Consider the following 15,416-nt stretch of genomic DNA (forward strand, 5'->3'; position numbering starts at 1 on the left):
TGTAGACCAGGCTGGCCTCGAACTCAGAAATCCGCCTGCCTCCGCCTCCCAAGTGCTGGGATTAAAGGCGTGCGCCACCACCGCCCGGCTCACCCTGGCTTTGCTTCTTCTTAGCTGTTTCTGGATACAGAGCAGCTGCCGGGTTTGTGTTTTCTCCTTTGTTTTGGTGGTGCTGGAGGTAGAATCCCAGCCCTCAGGTATGCTAAGCAAGCCTTCTAGCACGGCCTCCATCTAGAGTCCTAGGTTTGCACTTCTGATGTAAAAAGGAAGATTTCTTTATGTGTATGGTTGTTTTGCCTGCATCTATGGAGGTGTTCCATGTGTGTACCTGGTGCTCAAGGAGGTCTTGGTCAGAGATGACATCAGATCCCCTGGAAGCAGAGTTATAAATAAGGTTGGGAGTCACCATGTGGATCCTGGGAATTGAACCTGGATCCTCTGCAAAAGCAACAAGAGTTCTTAACCGCTGAACCACTGTCTCCCCAGCCCCTCTGGGTGCATTTTTAATGACATTTTTTTTTCAATAGGTGAAATTCAGTATGGGGATGAATGTGTCTTCCAGTTTTGTGAGGTGAGTTGACGTCTCTGGGAAAGAGTTTCGGTAGTGTGTGTGTGAAGGACTGGATACTTGCCACCTCTTCTCAGCTTCCCTGGGCAACTTCTGGCTCATCAATCGGGTTCACCCCTCTTGAGGAGTGGTATCCATTTCCCCCGGTGCCTGATGCCAGAGGAAGAAGACAGCCATGTCTCAGCTTCCTATCTAGTTAAGCAGCAGAGGGGACACTGCTGACCTTCCCGATAGCACAGTCTCTTGACAACTCGAATTTCTGACTTCCTTGTTGTCTTCCTGGGGGAGTCCCTGGCTTCCTCCTACCCTTCTTGGGGAGTCCCCATCTTCTTCCTGGTCTCCTTGCGGGGGTGGTTCCCATCTTCAGCCTGGCCGTCTTGTGGGCCCACGATAATGGAAGCTGGTGGTGATCTGATCCTGTGTCATAAACAGGGTGCAGCTGGCTCTGGCTCCTGATGCCTCCTGCTGTATATACTGGACTAATGACTGCTGTGAACGATTCCCAGCTTTTCTTATGAAAGCCCAAGTATCAGCTTAGTGTCTCCAGATCTGAAAGAGACCACAGACAATCACAAGGCTTGCCACTCTGCCCAAACCCAACACATCTGTTTCTCCCCTCTTCCATTTCCATCCTGTTTTCTGCCCCACCTGCTACAATGTCTGTCTTTTAACACACTCCCAGGAGGTGACTGGTTTCTGTTACCTTTCACCATTTTGCATTGCTGAACTGATGCCACTCCTGGCATCTGCCCCACTCTTGGAACATACCTCTAATCCAATTTCATAGAGAAACCCAGTATTATCACTAATACTGTCTGCTAATTAATATGGATTTAGGATTCTGTTTGTGGTAGGCCCTGCCTGTTACGTTTTTTTTTGTTGTTGTTGTTGTTTTTGTTTTTGTTTTTTGGTTTTTTGAGATGGGGTTTCTCTGTGTAGCCTTGACTGTCCTGGAACTCACTCTGTAGACCAGGCTGTCCTCGAACTCAGAAATCCGCCTGCCTCTGCCTCCCAAACGCTGGGGATTAAAGGCGTGAGCCACCACAACCGGCTTCTGTTAAGTATTCTTGACATGTGTTTATTCTACAGTAACAGAGTCCTAATGAACAATGAAAACTCGGGGTCCAGAGGGGCTGGGCTAAGTAACATAACCAAGTAACTCCTGCAATGCTACTGGGTGACAGTGCCAGGGTACAAATCCAGCCAATGTTCCCCAGGAGCTCTCCCACTCACTGGCACTGCAGAGACTACCTCCTAAAGTTCTTATATAGACAATCCTCTCCCCCTTCTCAGCCCCCCTATAGCTTACAGTGTATAACAGCCTCCTTGACTTGGTAAAAACCTCCGTCCTTGCCTCTGCCATCCACATAGTACATGAATCGGAGTTCCGGCGGATAGGCGTCTCTGGACAGGCCGGACAACAAGGGTATGGTGCGACCCTCCGACGCCGGGGCCTCCGTCAGGGCCTGCAGCATCTGGTACTTGCACCAGGGGTCCCGAAGGAAGCCTGAAGTGATGAGCAGCACGCGGCAGTGACTACGACTCAGCGCCTGGCATAGCTCCGAAACAATGGCCCCACCCGGGGCTGCATCCCGAAGCTGCAGGAAGCAGCGTAGACTGGCCTGGCTACCCTCCAAGTAGGAGACCAGCTCCTGGGCCGCCTCCAAGTCCTCTTCACTGTGGCACACGCAGACATCGTAGTCTTTGCTCCAGCGGCCACTGCTGCTGCTGCTGTCCACGTGTGTTGGTGGCGAGGTAGGTGACATTCCTGAACTGCAGCTCGAGGGTGAGTTATGGCTCTCGGGTGAACTGTGACTCGGGGGTGAGCTGCAGCTCGAGGGTGAGAGACCATCCTGTGAACCATCACTGAGGTGGCTTTCCTGGGAGATTGGCATCTTCTTGGGCTTCTTCAACAGAGCCTGCCTGAACCAGTCTACAGGGGAGAAACACCGGGCTGAGACTTGTGACCAGCTAGCGGAAGCCCCTTCCTCAAAGGAAATGGGAGAACTTTGCCAGCTTCACCTTACCCTCAGAGTCCCACTGCACTGCTGTTTGGCACACCCCTGAGGTCTCTTGTCTAAGAGTTCCTGCTGTCTTTAAAGGTTCTCCAATACTGAGATTCAAATCCCCAATTTGAATCCTGTCCGTGGGTTTTACTAGTCCAATTATGAAAGGCATCTTACGAGGCTGGAGGGATGTCTCAGTGGTTAAGAGCACCAAGTGCTCTTCTGAAGGTCCTGAGCTCAAATCCCAGCAACCACATGGTGGCTCACAACCATCTGTAATGAGATCTGACGCCCTCTTCTGGTGCATCTGAAGATGCTACAGTGTACTTAGATATAATAATAAATGAATCTTAAAAATAAAAATAAAAGAAAGGCGCCTTACTGGGGTAAGGTCACCTTAGAGGTAGAGTTTGTTGTAGTCTAACTACCCAGGAGGCTGAGACAGTGAGGGGCTAGTAGTTCAAGGCCAAGCTGAACAACACGGAGACGGCTTCTTAAAAATAAAATCTGCTGTGCATGGTTAAAATTCCAGCACCTGGGAGGCAGAGGCAGATGGATCTCTCTGTACAGACCAGCCTGGTCTACACAACGAGTTCCGAGCCAGCCAGAGCTATATAGTGAGCCCCTGCCTGAAAAATAAAATAAACATTTAAATTACAATAAAACAATGTATCTATTAATTATATATTAATAATTGAATTGTAACATAAAATAGATGACTTTATTCTGTTCTAGATCATTTGATATCTGCTACCCGGAGCCCACTTAAATCAGGAGGTCTACAACTATAGTCAACTGACTATGCGAGTGGACAAAGAACTACATCTACATTTAAGGATTAATCAGGCCCAGCTGCAGCTCTGAGAGGTGGTGAATTTAGATGAAGGAATGAATGAAAAGGGTCAGGGAAGATGGACCCAGTGCTGTAGGATGATGAACTATGTGCCTGTAATCCTAGCACTTGGGAGGACCAGAAGTTGAAGGGTAGTCTCAACTACAAGGGCAATTTCAAAGCAGTCTTCATTAAAACAAATGAATAAGTAAATAAGAAGAAAAAGGACCAGGGGACTGGAATCTGTTCTGTTGTTCAGAGGCTAAGGTTCATTAGTCAGAGCTCCCAGAGAACACAGAACTTGCTCACACATTGGCCGGGCACCAGTTCTGACTGTAGACCTGCCATACTGCTTGGTCTATGGCCTTAAGCACATTGGCCTAGATCTCAACTTCCTCATCTATAAAATGGGTCTGTTTTGCTCTTGAAGGTGAAATGAGATGATGCAGTGCCTAGTAAATTCTAAGTACTCCATAATATTAAAACTCAGCTGTCCTGGAGATTGTCTCATTTTTTAAATTTCCTTGTTTCCTTCCTCGTAATGGTTCTGGAAAAAGATTCAGATACACGATGTTAAGTACTCAGCACAAGTTTTCAGGCCAAGCAGGCCACCAAAAATAATCTGAAATACAGGACCGCAGAATCCACTATGCATGCCTTACTCCTCCCTCCCCAAGAAGCTTCGGGTCGCCCCGTCAGTGGCTTCTTCCCTATCACCAGCCTTTTTGCCATCTCTTCCCTGAGTTTGGAAAGTGAGTCCTTCCAGCTTACCAGCAGGCTGGGGGTTATTCTCTTAGGAAGCGGAGCAGAGTTAGGAGACAGGCTCCACTTACCAGCTATCTTGTCTCGAGGCTTCTTGGATTGAGTGGGGGAGGCTGGGACGGAGGAGGATGAAGCCATAGTGCAGGCCTCCAAACTAACCATGAAAGAGCAGGCATTGGGGGAACGGCGGGAGAGAAGAGATCCAGTCTGAACTTCATGGAACAGCCATCCTGCGAGGGGCAGGGAATCACAAAAGCTGCAGTTACCTACCCCGAAGTTCTGCTTTCCTCCTAGTCCCTAATGGCTCAGACGCTAATGGGTTCACGGGACCAGGGGAATAACCCAGATCTGTGCAGCGTGACCAGACTTACAAGGTATGAACTTGGTAGAGCGATTGTTCTCCGCTTCACCTGGCCTGGAGGGCATTTGAGATCTGGGAAAACACAGAGGACAGAGAGGCAGTTCTTCGGAAGGACTTCCTGGGCCCATGCTGAGATGGGAGGAGGACTGACCATTTGGATAGGTAGAGGGGTGCTGAGCAGTAGGAATACTTGCAGAGAGTCTTGCTACATTTCCTCTGTCTGTCTTCCCCTGACCCCGTCTGTTCACTCCCCTAGCCCTTACCTGTCAGCTAGGCAAACAAAGTCATAAAATGGTGAAGACAGCCAATTACAGGTAGATTGCATGGGTTTGCACCTCCTGCTGACCGTGGCCTTCAACAGTCTTCCTAGGTCTTGGTGTCTCCATCTGTGAAATGGAAAATAATGTAATGTTAGAAACTGCAACTCCGAATTCCCATGTGAATAACATGAAGTAATCTACTTAATGTGCTAATAGTACCTCACATGTAAACACCTGTTAAAATATCGAGGGTTAGTATGTCCATAAAATAATCTACCCAGATTCAATGGCATAACCTGTCACCTCAGGTACACAGGAGGTTAGAGGAGGGGGAGCACTTATCTCCATGAGTTTAGATGAGTCTCAGAAATCTGTTGAGACCCTATCTTAAAAAGGAAACAGACACCTGGGTATGGTGGTGTACACCTGTAATCTCAGCACTCACAGGAGGTCAGCTACAAGTCTCAGGCCAGCTTTGGCCATGCAGTGAGTTCCAGGCTACCTAGGGATATAAAGTAAGGCCCTGTCCCAAATAATCTGGCCGTGGAAGAGAATGTAGTACTTTTAAAACCCAATCCTTAGTATTAGAATTTAGCCCTTAGTTTTTAATTCTTTGTGTGTGTGTACATGTGTGTGCATGTGTGTTTGTGCGTGTGTGTGTGCGTGTGTGTGCATGTGTGTGTGCATATGTGTGTGTGCATGTGTTTGTGCGTGTGTGTGCATGTGTGTTTGTGCATATGTGTGTGTGTGCATGTGTGTGTGTGCATGTGTGTGCGTGTGTGTATGTGTGTGTGCATGTGTGTTTGTGCATGTGTGTGTGCATGTGTGCGTGTGTGTGTGCATGTGTGTGTGTGTGTGCATGTGTGTGTGTGTGCGCGCACACATGATATTCTGCAGCACAAGTGTGAAAGATATAAAGCAGCTTTCGGAAGCTGGTTCTCTCCTTCAATCATAGATTCTGGGGACTGACCTCAGGTCATCACTGAGTCATCTTCTCCTAGACATAAGGGGGATGTATTTGGTTTGTAAGACTTAATGTTATGACATTAATCTTCCCCAAACTGATCTTTAGTTTAGTGCTATCTCTGATTACAGAAGTTTTTTGTTTTTTTGTTTTTTTTTGGGGGGGTAGAGGTTATCAAATTGCTCCAGAATTTGCATGAAAATGCTAAGGACTAAGAATGCTTAGATGAGTGACATTAAACTGCAAGGATAGAGTGGTCCTGATGCTGGAGGCTCTTTCACCTTTGGTTTTAGGTGGGGGGCAGAGCCTGTTCCAATGCAGGGAGCCCTAGCATTCTAGAGGCAATTCTCTAGCTGAAAGACTGGTAGGGAACTGGGATTGGTAGCTTTCTGGCTTTTTGCTGGATCTATAGAAGTCATAACAAAAGCTTCCTCTGGGAATTCATAGAAAAACAAATCTGATGATTAGATACACTGTAATCAGAGACATCAAAATTAAAAAACAAAAAAAGTGAGTCTGTTAGATATTAATGAACAAGTACCACAGTTCTCAAAGCCTTACACAGCAGCAACAGCAGCAGCGGAGGCCTGTGGTGACTGATCTTAATGGCTGGCCTGATTAGAATGAGACATGCAAAGGAGACTAGTAAGGCACTCCCCCGCGGATATCTGGGAGGGTGCTCCCAGAGGTGATTAGAAAATGAATGCATCAAATCCCTCGATGGATTCATAATTGGAGGACATGGCTGGGAGGAGTGAGGGCTGTGAGTATAGCCTCCTTGAGAAAGCAGGTCGCCAGAGGTGTGCTTTGCAGGTTAGGTCCTGCCCTGTCTCCTTCCTGAATTCCTTCTCTGCTTCTCCGCCACCATGGCTTGAACTACTCTGCTCCACCATGCCCTATGCTGAATCAAATCTTCAGAACCCATGAGCTCTGTGTAGCTCCTCTATGTAATTTCCTCTATGTAATTTCCTCCTCTATGTAATTCTCGAAGGCATCTGTCCCACTAACACAGAGCAAAGGAAGAGTGCTGGAGTCAGAGGAGACGCTTGAAAGGGAAAAGCAGTTTCATCACGGAGGAGGAGGAGGAGGACGCCTAGAGTGGGCTGCGCCTGTCCGCAGGAGCATCTTTTCTTCCTCCTGTCCTCTGGGCTTCTGACAACCTAAGGAAGATGGTAGCTCTGCAGTACCTCTGACCACGGACAGGCTTTGAAAGACTTTTCCTGGTCAGGGGCTGCCAGCTCTCTACACCTCAGGAAACCATTCAAGATATCTTTCCCAGGGGATGGAGAGATGGCTCAGTGCTAAACAGAGAGCTTGTTCTGCCTTCAAGAGAACCCCAGTTCGGGTCCCAGCTCCCACAAGGGTCACAACTGCCTATAACTCCACCAGTCCTCCAAGGCATTCCTTGCTCCCACCCCACCCCCACATACACTTACATAGACATATGCACATAAATAAAAATAAATCTTTAAAATAATAAAAAAGTCTTTCTTCCTGGCAGTAGACATAATATCACTTAACTCTAATATTCTCTAAAGATTTTCTTGGTTTTTGTTTTAATATAAAATGTGCCGGGCAGTGGTGGCACACGCCTTTAATCCCAGCATTTGGGAGGCAGAGGCAGGTGGATTTCTGAGTTCGAGGCCAGCCTGGTCTACAGAGTGAGTTGCAGGACAGCCAGGGCTATACAGAGAAACCCTGTCTCGGAAAACAAAAAACAAGCAAACAAACAAACAAAAAGACAGATGTTCAGTAGCATATCCACTGGGAGCTGGGGTGGGAGCCTGGGGGAGGGAGGTGAGTCTCCTGTGCGATATGCTCTTTAACTCTGATGATGAAAAGTGTAAGCCTCTCTGACAGGACAGTTGTGCAAGGTGGCAGATAAGTTCCAGTAACCACATCCTTCCTGGATAAAACCTCACACACCTTCCCTTTTCACTGTTAGTTCTTCTGTAGCCAAGGCTGGGGAGCCATCATTCAGATATGACTTAACTTTTCTAAGATGCAGAGTGACAGTCACCACACATCAAGCAGATAAGAGGGTGAATCCAGACCAAGGCCCGATCACTAGCTTTGTCTAATCTTGGATTCACTGGGGCTCATAAGAAGTCACTTTTTCTTAAAAAAAAATCATAGAGTAACATGTACCTACCTCAAAACCCTACTTTATAGAGAATGACAAGGACTTCATAGAAAATTAGCAAGAAGTTCCTTCAAAAAAAAAAAAAAAAAAAAGAAAAGAAAAGCCAGCACGAGCCCTGGGTATGGTGGCGCATGCCTATAATTCCATTAGGGATTTAGAAAGCAGAGGCAGGAAAATCACTGCTAGTTCAAGACCAACCTGGGCTACATAATGAATTCCAGGCCAGCTGGGGCTATGAATTGAAACCTCTCTGCAAACAAAACAAAACAGATAAAGTAAACACACACACACATACACACACACACACACACACACACACACACACACACACCTGCAAAAGCAGAATACAAAGGTACTCCTGAAGATTGTTATTGGCTGGTTTGGAAGGGGAGGGAGGGAGGGAGGGAGAGAGAGAGAGAGAGAGAGAGAGAGAGAGAGAATATGAATGAGAATCTCACTGCTTAGAAATAGCAGCAATTTACTTGCTTACTGAAATTAAAAATGTATAAGTATTATGTGTGTTTGAGGGAGGCATGTGCCACAGTGTGTGTATGGTACACCACATCAGGTGTATGATGAGCAGTGAAGGGTCAGAAATGTAACTCAGGGAGTGTACAGTGCTTGCCTGCTATGTATGATGTCTTGGATTCAAAGATTGGATCCCCAATGCAAAAAAAAAATGAAAAAATCTGAAAGCCAACAACAGTGGTGTTTGTTTGTGATTCCAGCATTAGGAAGCTGAAGGCAGGAAGGTCATGAGTTTGAAGCTAGCCTGGGTTACACAGAGATTTCGAGGCAAGTCTGGATACATACTGAGATACTATCTCACATAAACACACACATACAAACAAACAAACAAACCAAAAGGTAGGCCAGCAAGATGGCTCAGGTGGTAAAACTGTCTGTATAAACCTGGTGACATGAGCTCTATTCTCAGAGTCCACATAAAGAAAGAACGAACTCCATAAAGTTGTACTCTGCCTCACACACACACACACATACACACACACTCATGTACATACACATCACACACGTAATACTAATACATTTTTAAAAAATTATTTCTTTATTTTTATGTGTGTTGGTATTTTGCCTGCATGGATGTCTGTGTGAGGGTGTCAGATTCCCTGAAACTAGAGTTAGAGACAGTTGTAAGCTGCTGTATGTTTGCTTTGAATTGAACCTGGGTTTCCCGGAAGAGCAGCCAGTGTTCTTTAACAGCTGAGTCATCTCTCCAGCCCCTCTAATACATTGTTTAATTAAAAAAAAAAAAAAAAAGCAAATAGGGCTGGAGAGATGGCTTAGCAGTTAAGAGCACTGACTGCTCTTCCAGACATCCTGAGTTCGATTCCCAGCAACCACATGGTGGCTCACAACCATCTGTAATGGGATCTGTTACCCTCTTCTGGTGTGTCTGAAGACAGCAACAGTGTACCCACATAAAATAAATAAATAAAAATAAATAAATAAATCTTTTTTAAAAAGCAAATAAATTGCTATCTGTAAGCAGTGACTTTATTTATTTACTTATTTATTTATTTGTTTATGTGTTTGTTTATGTTTATGGGGAGGGATTAAGGTAGAGTATCCAGTAGCCCAGAGTGACTTTGAGCTCCAGATCTTCCTGCCAAGTGCTGGGATTGCATGCATGTGTCTCCTCTCCTGGATAACAGTGAACAAATTAAAAAGGGCGCGTTTCTCTGAGATAAAGTCCAAATTGCTTTCCATACTACATTTTGTAAGTTCTGAAGAATAAAAATGTCAAAAAGTGTGTATCTGTATGAATAAAAGCATCCACTATTTTAAACTTAAGCATACATGAAAAGGTTTTCTGGGTATTGTGGCACGTGCCTGTAATCCTAACATTTGAGAGCTTGCGGAAGGGGAGCTGTGAGTTCCTCAAAGGCTTTAAAATAGAAACACTTCACTGTATTTTAGTCATAGAGAAACATATCCTACCAACCAAAGAGAAGTCATAGCAAACTTAATGTTGCCATATTTCTCAAATTGGCTCTTGGAATGCTTAAGTTTCTTAGTTCAAAAACACTGCCTTTGTTCTGAAAATATCTACATAATGTATTTATATATTATGCTCCCAATACACTTTCTAAAAGGCCTGTGGGGAAAGGTTGGAGAAAGTGCCTAGGATCTTGAAGCCAGCCTCGGACCTGCACACTACCAGAGGATTTATTGGAGCTGGGCAGTAGTGGCACACACCTTTAATCCCAGCACTTAGGAGGCAGAGGCAGGAGGATTTCTGAGTTTGAGGCCAGCCTGGTCTACAGAGTGAGTTCCAGGACAGCCAGGGCTACACAGAGAAACTCTGTCTTGGAAAAAAAAAAAAAAAAAAAAAAAAAAAAAAAAAAAGGATTTACTGTAAAGCAACAGCAGTGTAGGCAGAATGACTGCCAGGGAACGGGAAGCCAACAACAGAAAACCACTGTCACTAGACAGACCTGCGCCCATGCAGTCCTCTGCCTCCAATAATGGTGATGGTGACACTGAAGTCAGTAGAAAAGGACAGTCTTCTCTCCTCTTCCTACTTGTTTTGAGGTAAGGTTTGTTTTACCCCAGGCTTGCTACAGCTCCTTAGATAGCTGAGGATGGCACTGAGCGTCTTCTGATCTTTCTGCCTCCACCTCTGAGGTGCTGGGATTATTGGCAAGGGCTACCAAGCCCAGTTTTAGGCCATGCTGGGCATCCAACCCAAGGCTCTGTGCATGCTAGGTAAGCGTTCTATCTACTGAGCTAGCTATACCACCAGCTCGGAAAGGTGGTCTTTGCAGTCTATAGTATTAGGTCAACTTAAGTAGTGTTGTGGGGAAAATTAATCTCAATCTTGCATCTCAAACCATGAAAATTACATTTTAAATGGATATGAGAGTTATCTGTCACTAGCAATAAAGATCTTATAGGAAAATATATGACCTAGTTTCTGACTTTGGAGTAGACAAAGCAAAATACAAATTGCTTTTTGAGATATGGTCTCATTCTGTAGAGGCTGGCCTAGAACTCAGGACGTAGGCCAGGGTGGTCTCAAACTCACAGCAATCGCCCTGAGTGCTGAGACACAGGTTCAAGAACCATTATGTCTTGGGGGGTGGGGTGGGGTGGTGGTGGTGGGAGAAATCAAATGTGATACAGTCTGTAGGAGGGGAAAATGATAAATTGGAAAATATTAACGTGAAGACTTTAGCTCCAAAGATACCATTAGGAGAGTAAGGAGGGGCTCTACTGGGACAGGGAAAACATTTAAAAACGTGTATCTAACAACCCTCCAAATCCCAAATATTTCAAGAACTCTATAAACTGCTAAGAGACACAACTGGGGAGTAGACCTGAATAGTCATTTCACAGAGAGGATATTCAAATGACCAACAGACCAAAAGATGCTCGGTTTACCGGGCCTCAGAAAAATGCAAATTGAAACCTCCAGGCTTCAAAGCTGTGCACTCAGCAGAACGGCTATAGAGAGAAGGCCGCTGGCTGGAGCGTGATAGGGACATGGAAGAATGGGAGCACACAGAATGTGCGTGCTGGGAGTGACTGCCGTAACTTCTGTTTGCTTGCTTGCTTTGTTTTGAGATAGGGTCTGATAGCTCAGGCTGGCCCTGAACTTACCTCTTCTCAGCTCCACCAGGGTGCTGGGATCATAGGTGTCTGCTGTGATAGCTAGCCAGCAAGCACAGTTTTTATTTTCAGCTTAGAAAATGTTCGTTTCTGTGCATGGATGTGTTGCCTGTGTGTGTGTGTGTGTGTCTATGTATCACGTTCATGCCATGTGCCTGTAGAGGCCACAGAGGGCATTGGGTCATCCAGAACCAGAGTTTGTGACAGAGATGTTTGTGAGCCACTATGTGGGTGAGGAGATTGAACTAGGGTCCTCTTAACCACCGAGCCTCTGCTCTGGCCCCAAACACAACTATTTTAGAAAGCTACTGCACACTATCAAACTGAGCAAAGGCACAAAAGTCACACAAACTCAAAACAGGCCAAAGCTGAAAACCACCATCAGATAACCAGTCCACAGTCCACCTTTTCGACAGAGTGTTATACATCACGCAGCATACATACTTACTTAGACTTACTGTTCTGGATGCAGGTTACACAAGAAAGCCTGTGAGAAGTGACTTGGTGGGACTCGGGATCTGTGTTTCAGTATGTTGGTTGATTATTGTTTCTTAAAGTCTGAAAACAAAGCAAGGCTTCCTCTGAGTCATTCCTGGGTAGAACTCCCTACTTCCTTCTCTAGTTGCACTTCTCGGGTTTCTGGTTTACCTGCCAGCCAGGGTTGGACCTAAGGACCGAACTGTTCCTCCTCTCCTAGTCCCTCTGGTACTTGGCACTGTAGTAATCCCTGGTGCATGCCCATTAAATGACCGTGATAGCAACGCCCAGTGGGTTCTTAACTTTAAATAAAGTGACACTCATGCAGAACTTTACCACAAAGTCAAGCCCAGAGGGGCCAGGTTATGACAGGGCAGAGACTTCAGGGAGCCAGGGAGAGCCACTAGATGTGGCCGGGCTGCTTGAAGCCCAGCCGGCCTAACAGCTCCATGCTGGCATCGGTGGCACAGAAAGGTGGCGGCTTTCGGGGGGGAGTGCTGGACCCCAGATTGGAAGGGGCGGGGCAGGGGAGCGTTGTCCCGGGGAAAGGGCTGACTCGGCAGGACCCGTCCGCCCACCGCCCCGCGTCCCCGCCGCCCGCTCACCTACGCGGCTCCGCGCTGCGGGTTGCAGACTCGTCCGGGAAGTGCCCGCGCCCCGGCTTCCGGAAGCTCCTCGGTCACGGCCCTCCCGCCCGCACCAGCCACTCTCCTGCCCACACCCACCGGCCGGACCCTAGGGGGCGCTCGCCAGTCCGCGTCGTTCAGGATTCCCAGCTGCCTGGTCACGACCCGAGGCTGAACCCAGACACCCGAGCTCCCTGAGGCTACCGTGAAGCCCTGAGCCCCGGTTTGTCTTGTGTGAGGGCAAAGGAACGAGGAGAAAACTCCAGAAAGGGAGGTGCAGACCTTACCTTCTTTCGCACGGTTGGGGAAAATGAGGCTTTCATCCCCTAAGTAAGGTAGGTTAAATGGACAAAGAAGCCGGCTAGCCCCTGGGAGGTCCATACTTTTATTGGGAGATGGGTCCCATTAAGGTTGCAGCCCACAGGCTGGAATCAGTCTGGCCAAAAGTGCTTGCCTTCAGGGCAGGGATTTCCTAGTGGCATTTCAACTGCATTTCCAAGGGTACCAAAATAACCGCAAAAAAGGGTGGCTGGGCAAAGTGTTGGCAAGCCCTGATGAAATACTTAAGTCCTCTGCTTCCACTTCTTAGAGTTCTTGCTGTGAGCTTTGTGAAACGCCAAGGGAATATTGTTATTAAAATACCAACCTAAAACCAACTCACATGAAATACTGCAGGTGGCAGGAGTAGAATGGGCTGGTGTAAGGCCTTACTAGCCCACTCTTGATTTCTTTTTCTCTCCAACCTGTAACTTGTTCTGAGGGAGGCAGTTGGTGCCGTGGCGCTGTTCATGAATGATCTTTCTAGGTTTACTCATCAAAATTACATTCTCTGGATGCTGGTGTTGTGAGAGATGAATATTCATAAGAATTCCTGGAAAGCAACTGTGTCTGCAAAGGCTGACTTACTGATTAGAACTGCAGTGAGTTGGAGAGATAGGAATATTGCCTGTCCAGAGGCTCAGCTAGCTCTAAACCACACGGATCGGCCAGCCATGCCTTGAGCAGATCCCTAGCTGCCCAACCCGAAAGCTATCATCAGATAACACCTGAGTCCTACAGCAAAGGTCTCCCCCACCCCGGTCTTGCTGTACTGCCTCTGCGATGTGCCCACCAATGTATTTTAAACTTGGCTTGATTTATGACTTTGTTCTGTAACAATTTAAAACTTTGTGAAGCTCCTTCCACACTGGAACATGCAGTTTAGGGTAACCTAAATCTATATTCCTGGGATGTGGTCACTCAGGTATGGCTCAAGAAAAAAAAAAAAAAACATTTCTTATTTAGTTAGGGATAAAAGCTTTTGGGAAAGAGCTGTCTCACACCCACCCTCCACCCGGACCCCCAGCAGCTGGACACCCAGCAGTTGCTCACACTTGGTGGATGGCTCCGTGGCGAGGACATCTCTGCTTCTCCCTTTGGCCTCTGCCCAGCTGTGCTTGTGAAAACTGCCTCTCTTCCAGCCAGGCTCATTTCTGCATCCTGTAAGGAAGGATTTCCTCCCCAGTAGCCTAGGCTAGCTTCAAACTTGTAATTAAAATGACTGAATTTTTTTTTTTTTCATCTTCCTGCCTCTAAGTTCTGGGATTAAAGGCTTGGGCCACTCTACCTGGCGAAGAAACTGAGGCTGGAGTAGCTGCCCACCCGGAGGACCTGAGTTGATGCCCAGCACCCATATCCAGTGGCTCACAGTTGTATGTAACTCCAGCTTGAGGGAAAGACTCCCTTGTCATCTGCCCCCACCCCCAGCATACACGCACAAATGAAATAAAGATTTTAAACATTATTATTATTGCATGTGTGTAGGTCAGAGGGCAGCTTTTGGGAGTTGGTTCTCTTCTACCTTGTTGAGGAGGTAGGATATCTCTTGTCTCCACCATCCTATATACTCCAGGCTGGCTGGCTCTTGAGGTTCCAGGCAATTCCCCTGTCTCTACTTTCCTGACATATTGAACCCTGGGATCGCACACATATGCAACCATATCATGCATTTTAACTTGGGTTCTGGGGATTGAAACTAAGCTGTCAGGCCTAAATGGCATCTTGAGCCATCTGCCCTACCTCTCATTGCAGTATAAACCCCCTGGGGCCAGGAAGGATCTTTAGGGTCCAGCAGGAATGCTTCGATGGGCAGAGTATAGGACAAAGTGTGGGGTTGCTAGATTTGGGGACAAAGATGAGGGCTTGGCCCAGCCCCTCATATAGTTGAAAGGGCAAAGCAGATGCAATCACATGTCCATAAAGGCTTTCTCATGAGACAAGATTAAAACCCTGTGGTAGTAGAGGTTTCCTTAAGCGTTGATTGCAACATCTATTTCTTTGAACCCTTAGACTGATGCTGTGCTGAAATCACTATGGGGCACTCTGAATGTTGGTGGGTTACATGGACTGATCAATGGAAGAGAGCCACTACAGGACGAATTCAGGCTTCTTAGCAGTGGGGGGAGGGGGGCGGGGAGGAGCCTCTGTGGGACTGAAACCCACAGCTGCCTTGAAGCTCTTTTTACTGTTATATAAAAGGCACCTTTAGCAAGTCAATTTCTGCATACCAAAACTTCTTATCTGATTTAGGGGCTATCTTGCTATCTTGAAAGAACTAACACCTAAGCAATTCTCAGCCATGGGAAACATACTGATTTTCCAGACCTATCTCCTGACTAAGATATGCAAAATCTCTAAGAAACCTTCAAAGGAATAACCCCATATAAATCTCAGATAACAATCGCTGACAAAAGGGGGAGTTTTCTTTTGCTTACTGCCTAATTTCTGTCTCTCTTCAAGCCACACTCA

The 15,416-nt window shown here is 46.7% G+C and overlaps 1 protein-coding gene and 1 long non-coding RNA gene across 4 annotated transcripts in view; one reads left to right on the plus strand and one right to left on the minus strand.

Moving 5' to 3' along the window:
- LOC115031951 overlaps window positions 1-7,204 on the plus strand; it is a 19,632-nt gene extending 12,428 nt beyond the window's left edge. The window contains exons 3-6 of one of the 2 annotated variants that reach the window (XR_003837610.1): window positions 528-571; window positions 1,880-2,323; window positions 4,463-4,542; window positions 6,766-7,204. This is a non-coding gene — a long non-coding RNA (uncharacterized LOC115031951). The remainder of the gene's footprint in view (window positions 1-527; window positions 572-1,879; window positions 2,324-4,462; window positions 4,543-6,765) is intronic. The other variant, XR_003837611.1, reaches the window with a different exon arrangement.
- Window positions 463-12,671, minus strand: Tirap (TIR domain containing adaptor protein). 2 transcript variants are annotated; one of them, XM_021172492.2, is made up of 7 exons: window positions 12,609-12,671; window positions 11,985-12,084; window positions 4,793-4,915; window positions 4,540-4,601; window positions 4,240-4,398; window positions 1,878-2,501; window positions 463-1,117 (listed from the first exon to the last, which is right to left on the minus strand). In XM_021172492.2, the coding sequence occupies exons 5-7, from the start codon at window positions 4,328-4,330 to the stop codon at window positions 1,098-1,100; spliced, it is 735 nt and encodes a 244-aa protein (XP_021028151.1). In that variant the 5' UTR covers window positions 4,331-4,398; window positions 4,540-4,601; window positions 4,793-4,915; window positions 11,985-12,084; window positions 12,609-12,671; the 3' UTR covers window positions 463-1,097. The 2 variants fall into 2 exon arrangements, with proteins under 2 accessions (XP_021028151.1, XP_021028150.1); XM_021172491.2 differs by having other exon boundaries at window positions 11,975-12,084.
- Between the last annotated feature and the right edge of the window lie 2,745 nt (window positions 12,672-15,416).

The sequence above is a fragment of the Mus caroli genome, chromosome 9, assembly GCF_900094665.2.
Source record: "Mus caroli chromosome 9, CAROLI_EIJ_v1.1, whole genome shotgun sequence".
In the NCBI taxonomy this organism is placed as follows: Eukaryota; Metazoa; Chordata; class Mammalia; order Rodentia; family Muridae; genus Mus; species Mus caroli.

What these genes read in the sequence shown, in the direction of transcription:
- Tirap (XM_021172492.2), bottom strand. Translation starts at nt 4,330, where the DNA reads ATGGTTAGTTTGGAGGCCTGCACTATGGCTTCATCCTCCTCCGTCCCA. An exon ending in GCCTCGAGACAAGATAGCTG is followed by an intron (nt 2,502 to 4,239) that starts GTAAGTGGAGCC and finishes TCTCCCCTGTAG; the next exon opens with ACTGGTTCAGGCAGGCTCTG. An exon ending in CAAGGAGGCTGTTATACACT is followed by an intron (nt 1,118 to 1,877) that starts GTAAGCTATAGG and finishes GGTCTCTTTCAG; the next exon opens with ATCTGGAGACACTAAGCTGA.